The sequence below is a fragment of the Delphinapterus leucas genome, chromosome 1 (assembly GCF_059928025.1).
Source record: "Delphinapterus leucas isolate spDelLeu-1000000601 "Yukka" chromosome 1, BTC_Dleu_Yukka2, whole genome shotgun sequence".
Classification (NCBI taxonomy): domain Eukaryota; kingdom Metazoa; phylum Chordata; class Mammalia; order Artiodactyla; family Monodontidae; genus Delphinapterus; species Delphinapterus leucas.
In genome coordinates, this window is record NC_143129.1 from 110,381,498 (window position 1) to 110,402,190 (window position 20,693).

At 38.6% G+C, this 20,693-nt stretch overlaps 1 protein-coding gene across 2 annotated transcripts in view; it reads left to right on the forward strand.

Moving 5' to 3' along the window:
- Positions 1-20,693, forward strand: part of HFM1 (helicase for meiosis 1) — a 126,860-nt gene that overhangs the window by 89,304 nt on the left and 16,863 nt on the right. For both annotated transcript variants that reach the window (XM_089919815.1, XM_089919822.1), the window contains exons 30-33: positions 8,424-8,504; positions 8,749-8,864; positions 18,403-18,482; positions 19,489-19,595. In XM_089919815.1, the coding sequence (XP_089775941.1) occupies positions 8,424-8,504; positions 8,749-8,864; positions 18,403-18,482; positions 19,489-19,595 (384 nt within the window). The remainder of the gene's footprint in view (positions 1-8,423; positions 8,505-8,748; positions 8,865-18,402; positions 18,483-19,488; positions 19,596-20,693) is intronic.

Sequence of the window (20,693 nt, forward strand, 5' to 3'; positions counted from 1 at the left end):
AGTCCAAATTCCTAGATGAAAAGAAATACCTCAGTTTAAGAAAGACAATTTAGAATTAGGACTGCACTAAGAGAATATAAAATCAGAGCTGTCGGTTGCCATCCTTTACCATGTGCAGAAATAATCAAAGTTAGCTGGACCATGTAAGAGAAGACTAAATCAGAGGTATAGAAAGAAGCAAAGGTGAGAAGGCCAGAGCTGAAGTTCTGATGAGTTTCCATTTCTTGGTTTCAGTCCCTCGTGATGCCTAGCTGCATTGCTGCTTTTGCATTCTGTGAGATAGCTATGTTCATGTAATACATTTCCACCACCCACCACATGGGTTTTTTTAAAATAGCTTGAATTCTTTCTGTTGCTTGCAACTGTAGTGAAAATTACGATGTTTACTATACTTCCTTCTAGCATGAGACTTTTTTTTTTTTTTTTTTTGCGGTACGCGGGCCTCTCACTGCTGTGGCCCCTCCCGTTGTGGAGCACAGGCTGCGTCCCGGACGCGCAGGCTCCGTCCCGGACGCGCAGGCTCCGTCCCGGACGCGCAAGCTCAGCGGCCATGGCTCACCGGCCCAGCCGCTCCGTGGCATGCGGGATCCTCCCAGACCGGGGCACGAACCCGCGTCCCCTGCATCGACAGGCGGACTCTCAACCACTGCGCCACCAGGAAAGCCCTAGCATGAGACTTTTATGAGAGCAAAAGTCCCCCACATTTTCAGCATAACCCTGTGGAAAACAGATAAAAGATGCTTCCTATCAGGCAAATGTTTTATTATACACATACCCCCTTCACATACATATATTATACATAAAACCATCCTAAATCTTATGAACATTCTGATTATATAATTCAGTTCTTATATGCAAATTCAAGTATCCCCAAATAAAGTTGTATAATTATACCTTTATATATAACATACATACACTATCTGCATTTTCTTTCTCAGTAACTTACACAATGAAGGGGTCATAGATTTACCCTACTAAGGTTGTGACAACAGCCTTTTCAAAAGAATACAGATTTCAGTTTTTCTGACCTCTTGTCAGACCATTTTATTAAATGATAAAAACTGATATTTAGTTCAGAGAATATAGTTGCTAAATGATTGTTTCCAAATGTGCTTGTAGGTTCAACAAATACTTTAATATTTTATATTGTCAAATTGTAGGACCATATTTAAAAACAGAAGTATGCACCTTAGAGTACAAATATAATTAGAAACTTTTTTTATGCTTCCTACAACTCTTTCAAAAATATTTATTTTTTAGTTGTTTCTCACAGTTATAGTCCAAGAGATAAAATTTTTGTAAAATTTTAGGAAAAATATTTTTGCTATTTTTAAGATTAGGCAGTGTGAAAAATACACTTTTTTAGTTGTAAATTTTTTTAACTTTTATTTTTATCATTTAAACTTCTTATCCTTTAAATGCATTCTCAATAAGAAATATGGGCTTTGTTTACTTTGAAGAAAATTGATTTGACATTAATAAGTTCATCTGCATTTGCTATGCCATTTTGAGTGTGAAAATTTAATGTACTTGAAGAATGCAAGGATAAAACCAGTGCCCAAGCAGTTTGGAAGTGTGCACATTTAAATACTAGTCAAAAGGCAGTCTGGGGCTTCCCTGGTGGCGCAGTGGTTGAGAGTCCGCCTGCCGATGCAGGAGACACGGGTTCGTACCCCGGTCCGGGAAGATCTCACATGCCGCGGAGCGGCTGGGCCCGTGAGCCATGGCCGCTAAGCCTGCGTGTCCGGAGCCTGTGCTCTGCAACGGGAGAGGCCACAGCAGTGAGAGGCCCACGTATCGCAAAAAACAAAAAACAAACAAACAAAAAAAAGGCAGCCTGCTTTTCTTTGTACTCTGGTGTATACATGCATTAAATTGCAAAATCAAGGACTCCAATTCATTAGTGCTATCCTTTTCTTGATAAATAACAAAATGATAGTGTAATATTTGACAAAAAAAATGAAAGGAGATTTGCTTTCTCATTTAAAAAGTAAAATTATAAAGTGCATAAATATGATTAGCATATATCAGGAACTGCAAAATAAAAAGTAATATTCTTTTAAAAATATTAATTCCAGTAGCTTATGCACCGACCACATTATTTGAATTTATAGTTAGGATGTGAAGCTGTGTCAGGGATGCCTCCTATTTTTAATTTTTTTCTGGATTTTTTTTTTTTTAAGCAACTGACCCTTACCCCACTGGTCATTATCGACCCTGTTAAAGTAATTTTAAGTATTTACTTCAAATATATTTCTAGTTCACATTAATGATTTATTTTGCTTTAAATACTTGGAAACGGGAACTTTAAAAACATGTAAATTAATATATTATGTGACAGAACTAAGAAAATATATTCATTTCAGATTATGATAGTGATGGGGTATGGGATCTGTTAATTTTATACCTAAGTCAATTTTATACCTAAGTGTACAGCTTAGGTCAGTTTTCTCTCAGAACCTTATTTTTCCCTCAGAACCTTATTTTTCCACTTGACAATCTCTGTAAGCTTGTGTTTGTTAATAAGACAAATTCAGACAGTTCTCAGACTTAGGGAGTGGAGTTGCATTTATGTATAAGTGGAGGAGCACTTATATTTTCTAAGTATCATTTCTAACAGAAATACAGTAGAAGTTTTGTCACTTAGGTAGTAATAGCCGTATGCTAGTATTCTGTAAACAAACTTGTATATAGTTCTCATTCCTAGCAAGACTCGCCAACACTGCCTTGAAATTTTGGGGTGTCCCCAGAATCTCTATAATTAGATTTCCAGATCCTAGTTAGTTTCCACCACTGGGAACAAATGTGTATAGTCATTGTGCACCATCTTGTGGTAATGTTTAGAAGTTCATCTATTAGAAATTGTTGGATAAGGGACAAAGTGACTCCTTATCACTTACTTCAAAACAACAACCTTCAAGGCCTTTCCTCCTATTCTTCCCACCCCACAAACTGTAGATTCCTTCCCTAAGTAAATTAAATGCATTATATGGGGAGAACTAAGGCAGCTAGTATAACTAGTAAAGCAGGGTGGTTGAGAGATCAGGCTCTGGAATTAGACCACCTGAATTAGAATCTCAAATTTGCTACTTATTATTTCATAGTTTTGAACATGTTACTTAACTTCTTTATGAATTAATTTTCTCATCTGTGGAGATATAATAGGACTGCTGTATAGGCAGACAACCAAGGATGAAGAGACATTTGAGGAAAATTTGGAACATGTGAAAGAAAGCCCAAAATAAGTAAACAGAAAGTGGACAAAAGAACAACCAGATAATTCAGAGATGTAATAAAACGTAATATAAACTAATCAGTAACATCAGAGAAATTAAAGACTAAATTGAAACCATAAAACAGAATAGCATGCTGTGAAAAAAATAAAAATTAAAGAAGAAGAGCGAGCACAGGGAAGTAAAAATTATGATTTAAAAAAAACAAACAAACAGCTTAGCTGGAGAGCCAGAAAATAAAATCAGTATAATCTGAATGAAAGCAAAAAGGCAAGGAGACAGAAAACATGAGACAAGAGGGCAATCTGGAGTCTGATACCTGACTAATAAAAGTTTCAGAAAGACAGAACAAACAAATCAGAATAAATAATTTGAGAAGATTCACTAGACTTAAAGTGAGACATATATCTGCGCATCAAAAAGGCTTACTTAGTGCTGGTTAGGATGAATGAAAGAAGATCTACAAAGGAAGCAACGTTTCAGAACATCATGGATAGAGAGAAAATCATAAATGTTTCCAAGGAACAAAAATTGAAGTAGTTTTAATGGTTTTATCAGCAACACTGGATGGTAGAAGACAGTGGACTTAAAAATCCAGGGGGAAAATGATTTCCAACCCCGTGTTCTATACCCAGGAAAACTATTAATTAAGCGTGAAAGTAAAATAAAGACATCTTAATACATTCAAGGATTCAGAAAGTTTAACTCTCATACATCCTTTCTCAGGCAGTTGTTCTAGGATGAGCACAATCAAACAAAGCAGTTAACCAATAAAGAAAAAGTCAAAGAATCCAGCAATAGTGGATTCAGCCCAGAAGCTTAATGAAAGGAAGTTCCAGGATGACAACTATAGCACAGGCCTAGATTGCATTGGGAGGAAGATGGAGGGCTCAAGAAAGGAGATATATATTGGGGGAGTAAATGGGTGAGGTGTTTTCATATAGTTGCCTTTATCTTTGAAATATTGAATGAACTAAAGAAACTTTAGGTAGATATTGCTAGACTAAAAGTCAGTAAAACTTCAGGGAAAATAATATGTTGCTCAAGAAAGAAAAGCACTCCACTTGATTCTGCGTTAAAAATATTTTTACCTTTTATGTATCTCTCAAATTAGTCCATTCTCTTTGAATCTACTAATACTACCACTCTAGACTGTTACTGTAATTTTCTTTTATCTGCTCCGTCCTCTCTCAAATCCGTTCTCCTACAGTAGCCTCTTAACTAGTTTTCTTTTTCATTTTTTTTGCGGTACACGTACCTCTCACTGTTGTGGCCTGTCCCGTTGCGGAGCACAGGCTGCGGACGCGCAGGCTCAGCGGCCAGGGCTCACGGGCCCAGCTGCTCCGCGGCATGTGGGATCTTCCCGGACTGGGGCATGAACCCGTGTCCCCTGCATCGGCAGGCGGACTCTCAACAACTGCGCCACCAGGGAAGCCCTTAACTCGTTTTCTTGCATCTACTCTGTCCTCTCTCAAATCTGTTCTCCATACTACACTCCATAGATTGCTTTTTTCAAAATGCAAATTCAGTTATGTCCCTTCTTTGGTTAAAACACTTCAGTGGCTCCCCATAGCTCCTAGAATAAAAGATCCACATCATTAACATCCACTACAAGGTTCCATACTAACACTAAGTCAATCAGTTCCTAAGTAGCAGTGGGGTGCCAGCTGCTATGTAGTCTTGCCTCACCTCCATAGGATTGACTGGTAAAGACACAAGAGACCCAAATATATTTAGACAGTTTACTACTTACACAGACAGCAAAACATGATCAGCATGGTATCAGTTGCATGCATCCATAATCCCAGAGGATGACACTGAACTGGAGGGACCAGATGAGAATGATGGGTTGCTTTGTTTTTGAGGAGTCAACTCTAGGCTGCAGCTAAGCAACTTTATAGCCTACAGCTGTACCTGAAAGGGTCAAGGTGGAAAGTCCTATGCCTTACTAGAACCAGGAGACAGATGAGAAACTGCCTCATGACAGCCTTATGCAGGATAGGCAGCCTCCTGCAAGCTAAGGAGGCAGATGAGAAATAGCCTTTAACAGTTCCTCGCAAGACTGGCTATCTTGACATGTCCCAGGGAGGATCAGAGGGCATTCTGTAACTAACTGAGCCTTGCCTAGGTGGAGACATGCAATCACCAGGGTGCCATGGTGGAGCTGTTTCCCTAGGAATATAGGCTGATCTTACTACCACTGTAGTCTCATCTCATGCACTCTCATTTTTTGAGCATCAGCCACATTGACCTTCTTTTAATTTCTCCACGTGTCATGCTTTCTCTTGTTTTTGAGCTTTTTCTTGAAAAAAAGCTTTCTCTTGAAAGCTTCTTCATATGCTATCCCTTTCTTTCTCCTACCCTTTGCCTTGTTAATGCCATTCTTTCTTCAGTCCTCAGTCCAATTATCACTTCATTAGGAAAGTCTTCCAAGACATTCCTGACCAGGCCCATTCCCCCTGTTACGTAGCATTGTGCCCCTCTCCTTCATAGCACTCAGAACAATTTTATATTTACTTGTATAATCTTTAATTAATGTAATAATAGAGATAATACATACACTAATATATTAGTTTATTACTTAATTTTAAAATGCTATCACATACGTAATTTCATTTTATCTTTTTACCTCTGTGAGGTAACAAAACAGGTAGTATTATTTTTTTAAATAAATTTATTTATTTATTTTTGGCTGCTTTGGGTCTTCATTGCTGCGTGCGGGCTTTCTCTAGTTGGGGCGAGCAGAGGCTACTCTTTGTTGTGGTGCACGGGCTTCTCATTGCAGTGGCTTCTCTTGTTGCAGAGCACGGGCTCTAGGTGCACAGGCTTCAGTAGTTGCAGCACATGGGCTCAGTAGTTGTGGCGCACGGGCTTAGCTGCTCCGCGGCATGTGGGATCTTCCCAGCCCTGGGCTCGAACCCGTGTCCCCTGCTTTGGCAGGCGGATTCTTAACCACTGCACCACCAGGGAAGTCCAAAACAGGTAGTATTATTTTTAATCCCTGCTGTTGTTGTCGTTTTTAACAGAGAACAATCCATATTAGAACTCATGTTTTCTTACTCTAGTTTAGGGTGCCCTGTACTTCACCACTGTGTTTTTCATGTAAATACATTAAATATAAAGCAGCATACAGTAGGTGAGAGGGGCAAAGAAAATGCCATAAGGGCTTGAAGGAGAGAGAAATCACTTCCAATTTAGGTGATCAGTATAGATCTCCATGATAGAGGTGCCATTTGAGTTGGTCGTGAAAGCAGATAGATAGGCTTCTGGTAGACAAAGAAGGGTCTTCTAAGACAAGAGGTAATATCAAAGGTACAATCATAGAAAGGCTTGGGACTATTTGAACACTAATGGCAAGTGAATGTATTTTTTGGATGTAGGGTTAATATGGGTGCTAGAAGGGAGGCTAGAATTACATTGTAGAGGACCTTAAATGTGGAATTAATTTTGTTGGCAGCAGGAAGTAACTAACGTTTCTAAGTGGGCAAATTATCTGATCAGAGTTGAATTTTGGGAGGATTAATTAAGCAACAGCATATAGATAAATTGTAGCATGGTAGGACTGGATTCAAGGAAAACAGAGATCACGAACTGGGGCAAAACTTCTCAACCAGTAAGCCGTGACATACCTTGTAAAGTATAACGTTGAAACCTTTCAGACAAGGATCACTAGGAGCATACCTATATTTGAGGAAAGTTAGGTATTTTTTAATTTGCTGCAGCAAAGGAGAGCACAGCACCTGCAGAACTGTGGGTCATCTCAGGGAATTGCGAGGAGCCTATTATAGGAGTTCAGCTTGTGCCAGGTGATTCTTAGAAGGGTTTGGGAGAAGCAGAGATCAGTTCTAGATTGGGTGCTATCAGCAAGTGGGATATTGGATATTTTGGTATATCTTATCTTGGAGATGGGAGAATTAAAAAAATAGTAGTCATTTGTGTTAGCCAGAAGAGGGAGATGTTTAGTTATTTTTGTGGTTCTTCAGCGTCCTTGTCTCTACTTTCAGAAATAATTACACACTAGTCTTATATCTGTCTTCTACTACGATCATAGAGTGGCCTTATCTGATTATTGTTTATATTCTGCCGAAATTGTTTATGTTCAGTTGGGAACACTGTGGTTCAGCTGTCAGCTGCCAGCTGCCAGGGTTATTTTATTACTTTTTCAGTACCCAGTACATTGATCTGCTCAGCCCCCAAGGCATCTAACCAGTTGCCTCATATGGTGAGCAGCCTTATTCATTTACCCCTGGGTGCTATACATATATTATCATTGTTCAGATGTGCCATGCCTTGAAAAAGTTGATTGAGCAACACACTGAAAATGAAGAGTAAAGGACCGAGAAAGATTACAAAAGTTTTCAGAGCTCTTCACTACCTCCAACATTTCTAATTTAAAATCTGTGCTCCAGCAAAAATAAACTGATGTGTTTCTATAGTCTGTGGTTGGTTGCCTTTGGATATTATGCTGTCTATCTGGAACATCTTCCTCTGGTCCCCTTCTCATGTCCAGATCCTGTCTGTCCTTCAAGGACCACTTCAAATGTCTCTCCCTTCTCCCATGTTACTCGGAGAGTGAAAATCAAGAAAAAACCTACTTAAATATAATAAATGAAGAATAGATTATATATTTCGATATATTAATTCTAGCTTAGAGGGGTCAAGCTGGAAGCAATCTCTCCTTTCTATGAATTCATATAGCAAATTTGTTTATATCCCTAAAGCACTTATTTCTAACATTTATTAAATATGCATGGTGTCCTATCTACTAGCTGCTGTCAGTGGTACCATCAAAATGCCATGAGGTTTCCTTCTTTCCGGGTTCTTCAGGTTTAAGTATAAAGTAGAAAAAAAAGTTTCAAAACTCCACCCTCATTCTTATCTCATTCAGCAGGAGTTAACTGATGTTCAGTGATATTTGGTTTTATTTATATCAGGGAGGTTAAGAGAAGCTTATAGGTGACTCAGTGCTCCTTGTGAAAAGCTGGGATGGGCCCCATAGTGGGCAGGGACTGATTGTTATCAGAATATCTTTTTAAAAATACATATTAAAGGGGTTAACTTTTGAGGGAGTGTGAAAATCATAATCCTTTTGTACTGCCAGAAAGGACAGAGCTGGATAAAAATTAATTATAATTAGTCACATTAATAGATGTAGTGAAAAAGAGGCTTTCTTTTCTTATATTAATTTAGGAATGACTGCCTGCAAAAAACCTGGGAACCGAGAATGTAAACATCACTGTAAAAATAAACATACATGTGGACACGACTGCTGTGAGTTTCATAAAACAAGTTTATCAGGTTTTAAAAATTGAAAGGTCATTGAAGAATAGTAATAATATCCTAATTATCTATGTATGATATTTATATTATGCAGCTTATAACTCAAATAATTTTCTTTCTTTTGTGGTTAACATTTTTAAAAAGTAAATATTAGATTAGAAATTTTGAAGAAATTTGGCTTTATATGAACAATACATAAAGTTTAACTTAAACAATCTAGAATTTCTTCTCATAGGTAAAAATGGAGTTGCACAGAAGTCAGAAATGAAAGAGTCAACAGTGTCTTCATATTTATCTGATTTAAGAAACAGAAATGCTGTTTCATCTCTTCCTCCAGTGAAACGTCTAAAGGTTAGTTTTAATAACATTTATCCCTTGCTCTGTAATTAAATGTATATGAATATCCCTTTATTCTGGGTATCAGGTAGGTATCCACAGAGTACTTTAGAGTTACATAAAGGCTTGAGTAGGAAAATGACTATTATTCATAATACTGTTTCTATAGGAAAAGATACTATAGTTTTTAATAATTAATCTATAAATCCACTTTTGGTGCATAGGGGCATAGTTATACATCCCTTTGCTTCATTAGCCTCTTTTTTTTTTTAAACCAGAGAAGAGGGATATGTAGCTTGCTTTGGTTCAGCAATTGAAACTAGAAACTCTTGCCCTTTTGTGGCTCCATCTGTGGTGGACTGCGCTGGAAAGTCTGAAGTTGATTTTGATTGATGCACATAGATGAGTACTGAGCAAGAGTCTCCCTTTCAAGTGGTGAAGAAATGGGAGTCCCCACTGGTTGATAGGATAGTCACTAGCAGACTTACTCTAAGCCTAAGTCATCATATCCAGGGCAAAATAATTGATCAGGCCACAAAACAGAGCGAAGAAAATGGCAGAGTGCCTGATTCTTTTCTAGGTCTTTTTTTTTTTAAACATCTTTATTAGAGTATAATTGCTTTACAATGGTGTGTTAGTTTCTGCTTTATAACAAACTGAATCAGCTATACATGTACATATATCCCCATATCTCCTCCTTCTTGAGTCTCCCTCCCACCCTCCCTATCCCAAACCCTAGGTGGTCACAAAGCACTGAGCTGATCTCCCTGTGCTATGCGGCTGCTTTCCACTAGCTATCTATTTTACGTTTGGTAGTGTATATAAGTCCCTGCCACTCTCTCACTTCGACCCAGCTTACCCTTCCCCCTCCCCGTGTCCTCAAGTCCATTCTCCACATCTGCATCTTTATTCCTGTCCTGCCCCTAGGTTTTTCATAACCATTCTTTTCTTTCTTTTTTTTAGATTCCATATATATGTGTTAGCATACAGTATTTGTTTTTCTCTTTCTGACTTACTTCACTCTGTATGACAGACGCTACGTCCAACCACCTCACTACAAGTAACTCAATTTCATTTCTTTTTATGGCTGAGTAATATTCCATTGTATATATGAGCCATGTCTTCTTTATCCATTCATCTGTCAGTGGCCACTTAGGTTGCTTCCATGTCCTGGCTATTGTAAATACAGCTGCAGTGAACATTGTGGTACATGACTCTTTTTGAATGATGGTTTTCTCAGGGTATATGCAATGCCAAGTAGTGGGATTGCTGGGTCACATGGTAGTTCTATTTTTAGTCTTTTAAGGAACCTCCATACTGTTCTCCATAGTGGCTGTATCAATTTACATTCCCTCCAACAGTGCAAGAGGGTTCCCTTTTCTCCACACCCTCTCCAGCATTTATTGTTTGTAGATTTTTTGATGATGGCCATTCTTACTGGTGTGAGGTGATACCTCGTTGTACTTTTGATTTGCATTTCTCTAATGATTAGTGATGTGGAGCATCCTTTCATGTGTTTGTTGGCAATCTGTTTATCTTCTTTGGAGAAATGTCTATTTAGGTCTTCTGCCCATTTGGGGATTGGGTTGTTTGGTTTTTTGATATTGAGTTGCATGAGCTGCTTGTAAATTTTGGAGGTTAATCCTTTGTCAGTCGCTTCATTTGCAAATATTTTCTCCCATGCTGAGGGTTGTTTTTTCATCTTGTTTATGGTTTCCTTTGATGTGCAAAAGCGTTTAAGTTTCATTAGGTCCCATTTGTTTATTTTTGTTTTTATTTCCATTTCTCTAGGAGGTGGGTCAAAAAGGATCTTTCTGTGATTTATGTCATAGAGTGTTCTGCCTATGTTTTCCTCTAAGAGTTTTATAGTGTCTGGCCTTACATTTAGGTCTTTAATCCATTTTGAGTTTATTTTTGTGTATGGTGTTAGGGAGTGTTCTAATTTCATTCTTTTACATGTAGCTGTCCAGTTTTCCCAGCACCACTTATTGAAGAGGCTGTATTTTCTCCATTGTATATTCTTGCCTCCTGTATCAAAAATAAGGTGACCATATGTGCATGGGTTTATCTCTGGGCTTTGTATCCTGTTCCATTGATCTATATTTCTGTTTTTGTGCCAGTACCATATTGTCTTGATTACTGTAGCTTTGAAGTATAGTCTGAAGTCAGGGAGCCTGATTCCTCTAGCACCATTTTTATTTCTCAGGATTGCTTTGGCTTTTCAGGGTCTTTTGTGTTTCCATACAAATTGTGAAATTTTTGGTTCTAGTTTTGTGAGAAATGGCATTGATAGTTTGATAGGGATTACACTGAATCTGTAGATTGCTTTGGGTAGTGTAGTAATTTTCACAATGTTGATTCTTCCAATCCCAGAACATAGTATATCTCTCCTTCTGTTTATATCATCTTTAATTTCTTTCATCAGTGTCTTATAGTTTTCTTCATACAGGTCCATGTCTCCTTTGGTAGGTTTATTCCTAGGTATTTTATTCTTTTTGTTACAATGGTAAATGGAAGTGTTTCCTTAATTTCTCTTTCAGATTTTTCATTAGTGTATAGGAAGGCAAGAGATTTCTGTACATTAATTTTGTACCTGGCAACTTTACCAATTTCATTGATTAGCTCTAGTAGTTTTGTGGTAGAGTCTTTAGGATTCTCTATGTATAGTATCATGTCATCAGCAAACAGTGACAGCTTTACTTCTTCTTTCCGATTTAGATTCCTTTTATTTCTTTTTCTTCTCTGATTGCTGTCACTAAAACTTCCAAAACTATGTTGAATAATAGTGGTGAGAGTGGACAGCTTTGTCTTGTTCCTGATCTTAGTGGAAATGGTATCAGTTTTTCACAATTGAGAATGATGTTGGCTGTGAGTTTGTCATATATGGCCTTTATTATGTTGAGGTAAGTTCCCTCTATGCCTACTTTCTTGAGGGTTTTTATCATAAATGGGTGTTGAATTTTGTCAAAAGCTTTTTCTGGGGATTCCCTGGTGGTGCAAGTGGTTGAGAGTCCACCTGTCAATGCAGGGGACACAGGTTTGTGTCCCGGTCTGGGAAGATCCCACATGCCACGGAGCAGCTGGGCCCGTGAGCCGTGGCTGTTGAGCCTGCACGTCTGGGGCGTGTGCTCTGCAATGGGAGATGCCACAGCAGTGAGAGGCCCGCATACTGAAAAAAAAAAAAAAAAAAGCTTTTTCTGCATCTATTGAGATGATCCTATGGTTTTTCTCCTTCAATTTGTTAATATGGTGTATCACGTTGATTGATTTGCATATATTGAAGAATCCTTGCATTCCTGGGATAAACCCCACTTGATCCTGGTGTATGATCCTTTTAATGTACTCTTGGATTCTCTTTGCTAGTATTTTGTTGAGGGGTTTTGCATCTATGGTCATCAGTGATATTGGCCTGTAGTTTTCTTTCTTTGTGACATCTTTGTCTGGTTTTGGTATCAGGGTGATGGTGGCCTCATAGAATGCATTTGGGGGTGTTCCTTCCTCTGCTATATTTTGGAAGAGTTTGAGAAGGATAGGTGTTAGCTGTTCTCTAAATGTTTGATAGAATTCTCCTGTGAAGCCATCTGGTCCTGGGCTTTTGTTTGTTGGAAGAGTTTTAATCACAGTCTCAATTTCAGTGCTTGTGATTCGTCTGTTTATATTTTCTGTTTCTTCCTGGGTCAGTCTCGGAAGGTTGTGCTTTTCTAAGAATTTGTCCATTTCTTCCAGGTTGTCCATTTTATTGGCATATAGTTGCTTGTAGTAATCTCTCATGAACCTTTGTATTTCTGCAGTGTCAGTTGTTACTTCTCCTTTTTCATTTCTGATTCTATTGATTTGAGTCTTCTCCCTTTTTTTTCTTGATGAGTCTGGCTAATGGTTTATCAATTTTGTTTATCTTCTCAAAGAACCAGCTTTTAGTTTTATTGATCTTTGCTATTGTTTCCTTCATTTCTTTTTCATTTATTTCTGATCTGATCTTCATAATTTCCTTCCTTCTGCAAACTTTGAGGTTCTTTTGTTCTTCTTTCCCTAATTGCTTTAGATGTAAGATTAGGTCGTATTTGAGATGTTTCTTGTTTCTTGAGGTAAGATTGTATTGATCTAAACTTCCCTCTTATAACTGCTTTTGCTGCATCCCATAGGTTTTGGGTGTTGTGTTTTCATTGTCATTTGTTTCTAGGTATTTTCTGATTTCCTCTTTGATTTCTTCAGTGATCTCTTGGTTATTAAGTAGTGTATTGTTTTGCCTCCATGTGTTTGTATTTTTTACCTTTTTTTTTTTCCTGTAATTGATATCTAGTCTCATAGCTTTGTGGTCAGAAAAGATACTTGATATGATTTCAATTTTCTTAACTTTACCAGGGCTTGATTTGTGACCCAAGATATGATCTATCCTGGAGAATATTCCATGAGCATTTGAGAAGAAAGTGTATTCTGTTGTTTTTGGATGGAATGTCCTATAAATATCAATTTAGTCCATCCTGTTTAACGTATCATTTAAAGCTTGTGTTTCCTTATTTATTTTCATTTTGGATGATCTCTCCATTGGTGAAAGTGGGATGTTAAAGCCCCCTACTATGATTTTGTTACTGTCGATTTCCCCTTTTATGGCTGTTATCATTTGCCTTATGTATTGAGGTGCTCCTATGTTGGGTGCATAAATATTTACAATTGTTATATCTTCTTCTTGGATTGATCCCTTGATCATTATGTAGTGTCCTTCTTTGTCTCTTGTAATAGTCTTTATTTTCAAGTCTATTTTGTCTGATATGAGAATTGCTACTCCAGCTTTCTTTTGATTTCCATTTGTATGGAATATCTTTTTCCATCCCCTCACTTTCAATCTGTATGTGTTCCTAGGTCTGAAGTGGGTCTCTTGTAGACAGCATATATGTAGGTCTCATTTTTGTATCCATTCAGTCAGTGTATGTCTTTTGGTTTAAGCATTGAATCCATTTACATTTAAGGTAATTATCGATATGTATGTTCCTATTTCATTTTCTTAATTGTTTTGGGTTTGTTGTTGTATGTCTTTTCCTTCTCTTGTGTTTCCTGCCTAGACAAGTTCCTTTAGCATTTGTTGTAAAGCTGGTTTGGTGGTGCTGAATTCTCTCAGCTTTTGCTTGTTTGTAAAGATTTTAATTTCTCTGACGAAGCTGAATGAGATCCTTGCTGGGTAGAGTAATCTTTGTTGTAGATTTTTCCCTTTCATCACTTTAAATATGTCTTGCCACTCCCTTCTGGCTTGCAGAGTTTTTGCTGAAAGATCAGCAGTTAACCTTATAGGGATTCGCTTGTATATTGTTTTTCCCTTGCTGCTTTTAATATTTTTTCTTTGTATTTAATTTCTGATAGTTTGATTAATATGTGTCTTGGCGTGTTTCTCCTTGGATTTATCTGTATGTGACTGTCTGTGCTTCCTGGACTTGACTGACTATTTCCTTTCCCATATTAGGGAAGTTTTCAAGTATAATCTCTTCAAATATTTTCTCAGTCCCTTTCTATTTCTTTTCTTCTTCTGGGACCCCTATAATTCGAATGTTGGTGTGTTTAATGTTGTCCCAGAGGTCTGTGAGACTGTCCTTAAATCTTATTTCTTTATTCTCTTCTGTGGTAGTTATTTCCACTATTTTATCTTCCAGGTCACTTATCCGTTCTTCTGCCTCATTTTTTTTGCTTTTGATTCCTTCTAGAGAATTTTAAATTTCATTTATTGTTGTTCATCTTGTTTGTTTGCTCTTTAGTTCTTCCAGGTCCTTGTTAAATGTGTCTTGTATTTTCTCCATTCTATTTCCAGGATTTTGGATCATCTTTAGTATCATTACTCTGAATTCTTTTTCATGCAGACTGCCTATTTCCTCTTCATTTGTTTGGTATGGTGGAGTTTTACCTTGCTACTTCATCTGCTGTGTATTTCTCTGTTTTCTCATTTTACTTAACTTACTGTGTTTGGGGTCTCCTTCTCACAGGCTGCAGGTTTGTAGTTCCTATTGTTTTTGGTGTCTGCCCCCAGTGTCTGCTTGGTTCAGTGGGTTGTTTTGGCTTCCTGGTGGAGGGGACTAGTGCTTGTGTTCTGGTGGATGAGGCTGGATATTGTCTTTCTGGTGGGTAGGACCGTGTCTGTTGGTGTGGCTGTGACCTTATTATGATTTTAGGCAGCCTCTCTGCTAATGGGTTGGGTTGTGTTCCTGTCTTGCTAGTTGTTTGGCATAGGGTGTCCAGCACTGTAGCTTGCTTGTCGTTGAGTGGAGCTGGGCTTTAGCGTTTAGATGTAGATCTCTGGAAGAGCTTTTGCCATTAGATACTACGTGGAGCTGAGAGGTCTCTGGTGGACCAATGTCCTGAACTCGGCTCTCCCACCTCAGAGGCACAGGCTGACACCCGGCCAAGAGCACCAAGACCCTCTCAGCCACACAGCTCAGAAGAAAAGGGAGAATAAAAGAAAGAAAGAAAATAAATAAAATAAAGTTATTAAAATAAAAAATAATTATTAAAAATTAAAAAAAATTAAAGTAATAGAAAAAGAAAAAACAGAAAGAAAGAAAGAGGAGAGCAACCAAACCAAGAAACAAATCCACCAATGATAACAAGCACTAGAAACTATACTAAAAAAGAAAAAACAAACCAAAAAAAACCAGACAGGCAGAACCCTAAGACAAATGGTGAAAGCAAAGCTATACAGACAAAATCACACAAAGAAGCATACATGTACACACTCACAAAAAGAGAACAAGGAAAAAAATATATATATCTTTGCTTCCAAAGTCCACGGCCTCAATTTTGGGATGATTCGTTGTGTATTCAGGTATTCCACAGATGCAGGGTACCTCAAGTTGATTGTGGAGATTTAATCCACTGCTCCTGAGGCTGCTGGGAGAGATTTCCCTTTCTCTTCTTTGTTCGCACAGCTCCCAGGGTTCATCTTTGGATTTGGCCCCCACCTCTGCGTAAAGGTAGCCTGAGGGCGTCTGTTCTTAACTGATACAGGACGGGGTAAAAGGAGCAGCTGATTCGGGGGCTCAGGCTCACTCAGGCGGTGGGGAGGGAGGGGTACGGAATGCGGGGCGAGCCTGCAGTGGCAGAAGCCAGTGTAACGTTGCAACAGCCTGAGGCACGCCATGCATTCTCCCGGGAAAGTTGTCCCTGGATCACGGGACCCTGGCAGTGGCGGGCTGCACTGGCTCCCAGAGGGGAGGTGTGGATAGTGACCTGTGCTTGCACACAGGCTTCCAGGTTGCTGCAGCAGCAGCAGCCTTAGCATTTTATGCCCGTCTCTGTTGTCTGCACTAATAGCCACAGCTCGTGCCCATCTCTGGAGCTTGTTTAGGCGGTGTTCTGAATCCCCTCTCCTTGTGCACCCTGAAACAATGGTCTCTTGCCTCTTAGGCAGGTCCAGACTTCTTCCCGGTCTCCCTCCTGGCTAGCTGTGGCGCACTAGCCCCCTTCAGGCTGTGTTCACGCAGCCAACCCCAGCCCTCTCCCTGCGCTCCGACTGAAACCCGAGCCTCAGCTCGCAGCCCCGCCCACCCCGGCGGGTGAGCAGACAAGCCTCTCGGGCCGGTGAGTGCCGGTCAGCACCGAGCCTCTGTGCGGGAATCTCTCCGCTTTGCCCTCCGCACCCCTGTGGCTGCGCTTTCCTCCGTGGCCCCAAAGCTCCCACCACCACCACCCCCAGTCTCCAGCAGTGAAGGGGCTTCCTACTGTGTGGAAACTTTTCCTCCTTCACAGCTCCCTCCCGCTGGTGCAGGTCCTGTCCCTATTCTTTTGTCTCTGTTTTTTCTTTTTTCTTTTGCCCCACCCAGGTACGTGGTGAGTTTCTTGACTTTTGGGAAGTTTGAGGTCTTCTGCCAACGTTCAGTAGGTGTTCTGTGGGGGTTGTTCCACATGTAGGTGTATTTCTGTTGTATTTGTGGGGAGGAAGGTGATCTCCAAGTCTTACTCTTCCGCCATCTTGAAGGTCTCCTCTCTAGGTCTTTTATAAGAAAGAAGATTCTCAGTCATGAGGCTAAAACAAGGAGAATATTGGGAAACATGGAGAGGTTTACAGTTTGAAATGGCAACCACCTTTTCTGAGACAATTATTTTTTAGTGTCCCAAGTTTTTCCTACCTTTTTTTTGTACTTATTCCATATCATCCATCCCTCCCTTCATCCCTCCCTCCCTCCCTCCCTCCCTTCCTTCCTTCCTTCCTTCCTTCCTTCCATATTCATCGAGCACCAAGAATGTGCCAAGCACTATAGTACGTGTAGAAGATCCAGTGATAAGACCGTTTTAGTCCCAGACCTCATAAAGCTTACAGTTTGAGTGAAGGATACAAATAAGTAAATAGGCTTTTTCAATACAGTGTGATGAGTGATTCTGTGACAGAAGTGTAAGATAACTTGAACTTATAGAAAGTGCATTCACTCCACATTTGATAGGCCAGGGAAGGATTCCTAATAAACATGATTGAGACCTGAATGATATATGGGCATAAGCAAGCATGGAGAGGTGTGTACCAGAGTGGTGGTATAGAGGGATAGAAAAGTATTTCAGCTATAGAGAATATGCAGTGGTTCAGAGCTGAGAAAGAGATAGAGATCTTTTTAAAAACTGAAGTAATACGGTATATCTGGAGTTCATTTACAAGTAGGAGGGTGGAGAAAGATAAGGCTGAAGAAGTAAGAGCTAGATCATGAAAACATTTTTGCTATTTTAAGGATTTGGATTTTATCCTGAAAGTACTGGGAAATCACTGAAGGGCTTTAATCAGTGGCATGATTGGAACCGCATTTTATAAAGTTCACTCTGGATGCAATGTAGAGAATGCATTAGAGGATAATAGAAAAGGAACATAAGGACTCATTAGGGAGGCTTTGCAGTAGTCCAGGCAAGACGATGGCCTAGTCTAGTGTAATGGCAGTAGCAATGGAGAGAAGTGGCTGGGTTTAAGATATTTTTCAGAGGTAGAAACAACTACCTTGCTACTTATTGGTTATAAGGGGTGAAGTAGAAGGAATAAAGATGATGCCCTTCTGGCTTGAGCAACTGGGAAAAAAGTGGGGCCTCACTAGGGTAGAAACTCTAAATGGAAAACAGATTTGGAGGAGTAGAGACATGATAAGTTCATTTGGGAAATACTGAATTTAGAGGCCTACAAGATGTCTAGGTAAAGATGTTCTATAGACAGTTGGATAATAGCTGTTTGAAAGTCAGGAGAGAGTTGAGCTAGAAAATCAAGAAAGAGAGCTAAGCTCAAATCTACAGAGAGCTATAGATTTGAGAGTCATTCATGTGTAGATGGTAATTGAAGCCATGGGAGTAAATGAGATCTGTGATTGAGAATGAGTGAGAGTGAGAAGAGAAGAAGGCCTCGTGATGAAGAACCATGAAGAATATCAACATTTAAGAAGGGCCTGAGAAGGAGATTTGAGTTGAAAACTAGCTTGAGTTTCTCACAATTTATTGGTTTGGGGACTATATGTATCAGCAGGAATTTTGCTGTTCGGCTTATTTGTTAAAAGGTGTATTGATATGAAATTGATGGTTGAACTTGTTAATTTTTCATTAATAGATGCAGATGAATAAATCTCAAAGTGTGGACCTTAAAGAGTTTGGTTTTACTCCAAAACCTTCTCTTACCAGTGTATCAAGGTACAAATATAATGTTAATATCTGAGGTAAAATATTCATCATAAACTCTCTGTTCCTCCAAATAGTCATTTATTCAGAGAAAGATGGTTACTGGCTACCTTTGAATCACAGTAATCATTTAGTTCCATAATGAGGTAATTACATCAGGAGAGTTTTGTTATCTTTTACACCCCAAATTTATTTAGAACTCTGCAGTCATAAGGATACTTTAACGTTGATCTAATCTGCTCTTTCCTGGAAAACTACCCATCCTATGTGTCATGCCTCCAGGCTCTCTCTGCCTTCTAAACTTAACAGATGACAAGAGTATACTTTAAAAAGAGAAGTCATGTTGGTGTATAAAGTCTAATATTTTCCATTTAGGGGCCCACTCTATATTAATAATACCTCAGATTTATAAAATACTTTATAATTTAAAAATTGCATGTTTGTGCATTCTTTCTTTTGAACTTAACAACAACCTGGCTCATAAACCAAGGTATTTTTATCCTATTATATAGATGAAATAACCAAAGCTCATATTCAGAGGGCCCTAGATGATAATTCAGCATTCTTTTCCTATTATGATACCTAAAAGATAACAGTATATGTAATTTCCCTTCCAGATAAGGGCATTCTATATGCTGGGATGACATTTAATATACTTAACAACCAGTACAGAACAGCCGCTGACCAATCAGAATAGATGCCAACACTACTTCAAGAGATCCTAACTTTTGTTATCTAACTGAAAGAAGCATTAGAAATAAATTTTTAAGTCTACACACAAATAGCAGAAATCTACCCAATGGGGGAATGTAAAGATGACTAAGTGACTTAAGTAGTTGTCACTTCCATTAAACACCTATTTTTTTACCTTTTACTACTCAGGCTAGTACAGTTTATCACAGAAGTGTTGAGTGGCTGAACCAGTTTTTTCCCATTTATATGAATCAGTAGTTTTCAAAGTCAGATTAATTTTAATATTTTCTTTAACATTTTTATGGTTTTATTTATCTTTATAAAGGTCAGAATATTTAAACATACCCGAATTGCCTATAATGGAGCAGAGGTATCAGCATGAGATCTACACAGAAGGTCAACAACCAGAACCATCTGCATATCAAGACAAAGGTAAATTACTGTTGATATTGACTTGAGAGAGAAAATGATTTCTCACTACTTTGGATTGACAAGCAATGTTATTGAAAAACCAAAATCTAAAATTATGATTATTAACTTGGCAACATTTTTCTCTTCAGTTATTGAAGCAGTTTCAAATTCTTAGGTCTGTTATTTCAGATGGTCTTGTTGTGTCTATCATAGATTCCTAAAAAATCTTTTCGTACATAGCATTGACTATTTTAATTTAAAGATAACATGAGGGCGCTTCCCTGGTGGCGCAGTGGTTGAGAGTCTGCCTGCCGATGCAGGGGACACGGGTTCGTGCCCCAGTCTGGGAAGATCCCACATGCCACGGAGCGGCTGGGCCCGTGAGCCATGGCCGCTGAGCCTGCGCATCCGGAGCCTGTGCTCCGCAACGGGAGAGGCCACAACAGTGAGAGGCCTGCATACCGCAAAAGAAAAAAAAGATAATATGAGGAAAAGCTGAGAATAGAAGGGATCTTAGGATATGCAAAGTATTAAAATGCTGAACGATTACTTTTATGTGTCTTTAGAATTATTTGAAATAATTTTTTATTTATAAAATTAGTCCATTTTATAAAATAGCTGTGTGACCTTGGGAAAATTATTTAACCTCTTTGGGCATTAGTCTTATCTTTAAAATTAAGGGATTAAATTGGGTGACCTTTAATATCTCTCCAGTTCTTAAACCTATGATTCTTACAATCTCTATGATATGTGAGACTATAACCTAGTTTGTGGGATATAGCTGGTTTGTAATATAGATTTGCTTTTTATCTGTGTCTGTCATTAAATTAAAGAGATAATGCATATAAATTCTTCAACTTTGGGCCTGTTTCATCATTTCTCCGGGTCCTGCCATTAATAGCACCATTTCTCTGGGTCATGCTACTATACTAATAGCAGTTTGTTAAAACGTGTGAGAAATAATTCTGGCCACAGAGTTGTTTGTTCAAGTGGCTGTATGTAGAAATGGTAAACTTGGGATTTTCTAAAAACAATTAATTTCATGTGTGTGTTGTTTTTGACTTCTATTGCCACTCTTTCCTTCATTCTTTCACTCTATTGCTTTCTCTGGCCATAATT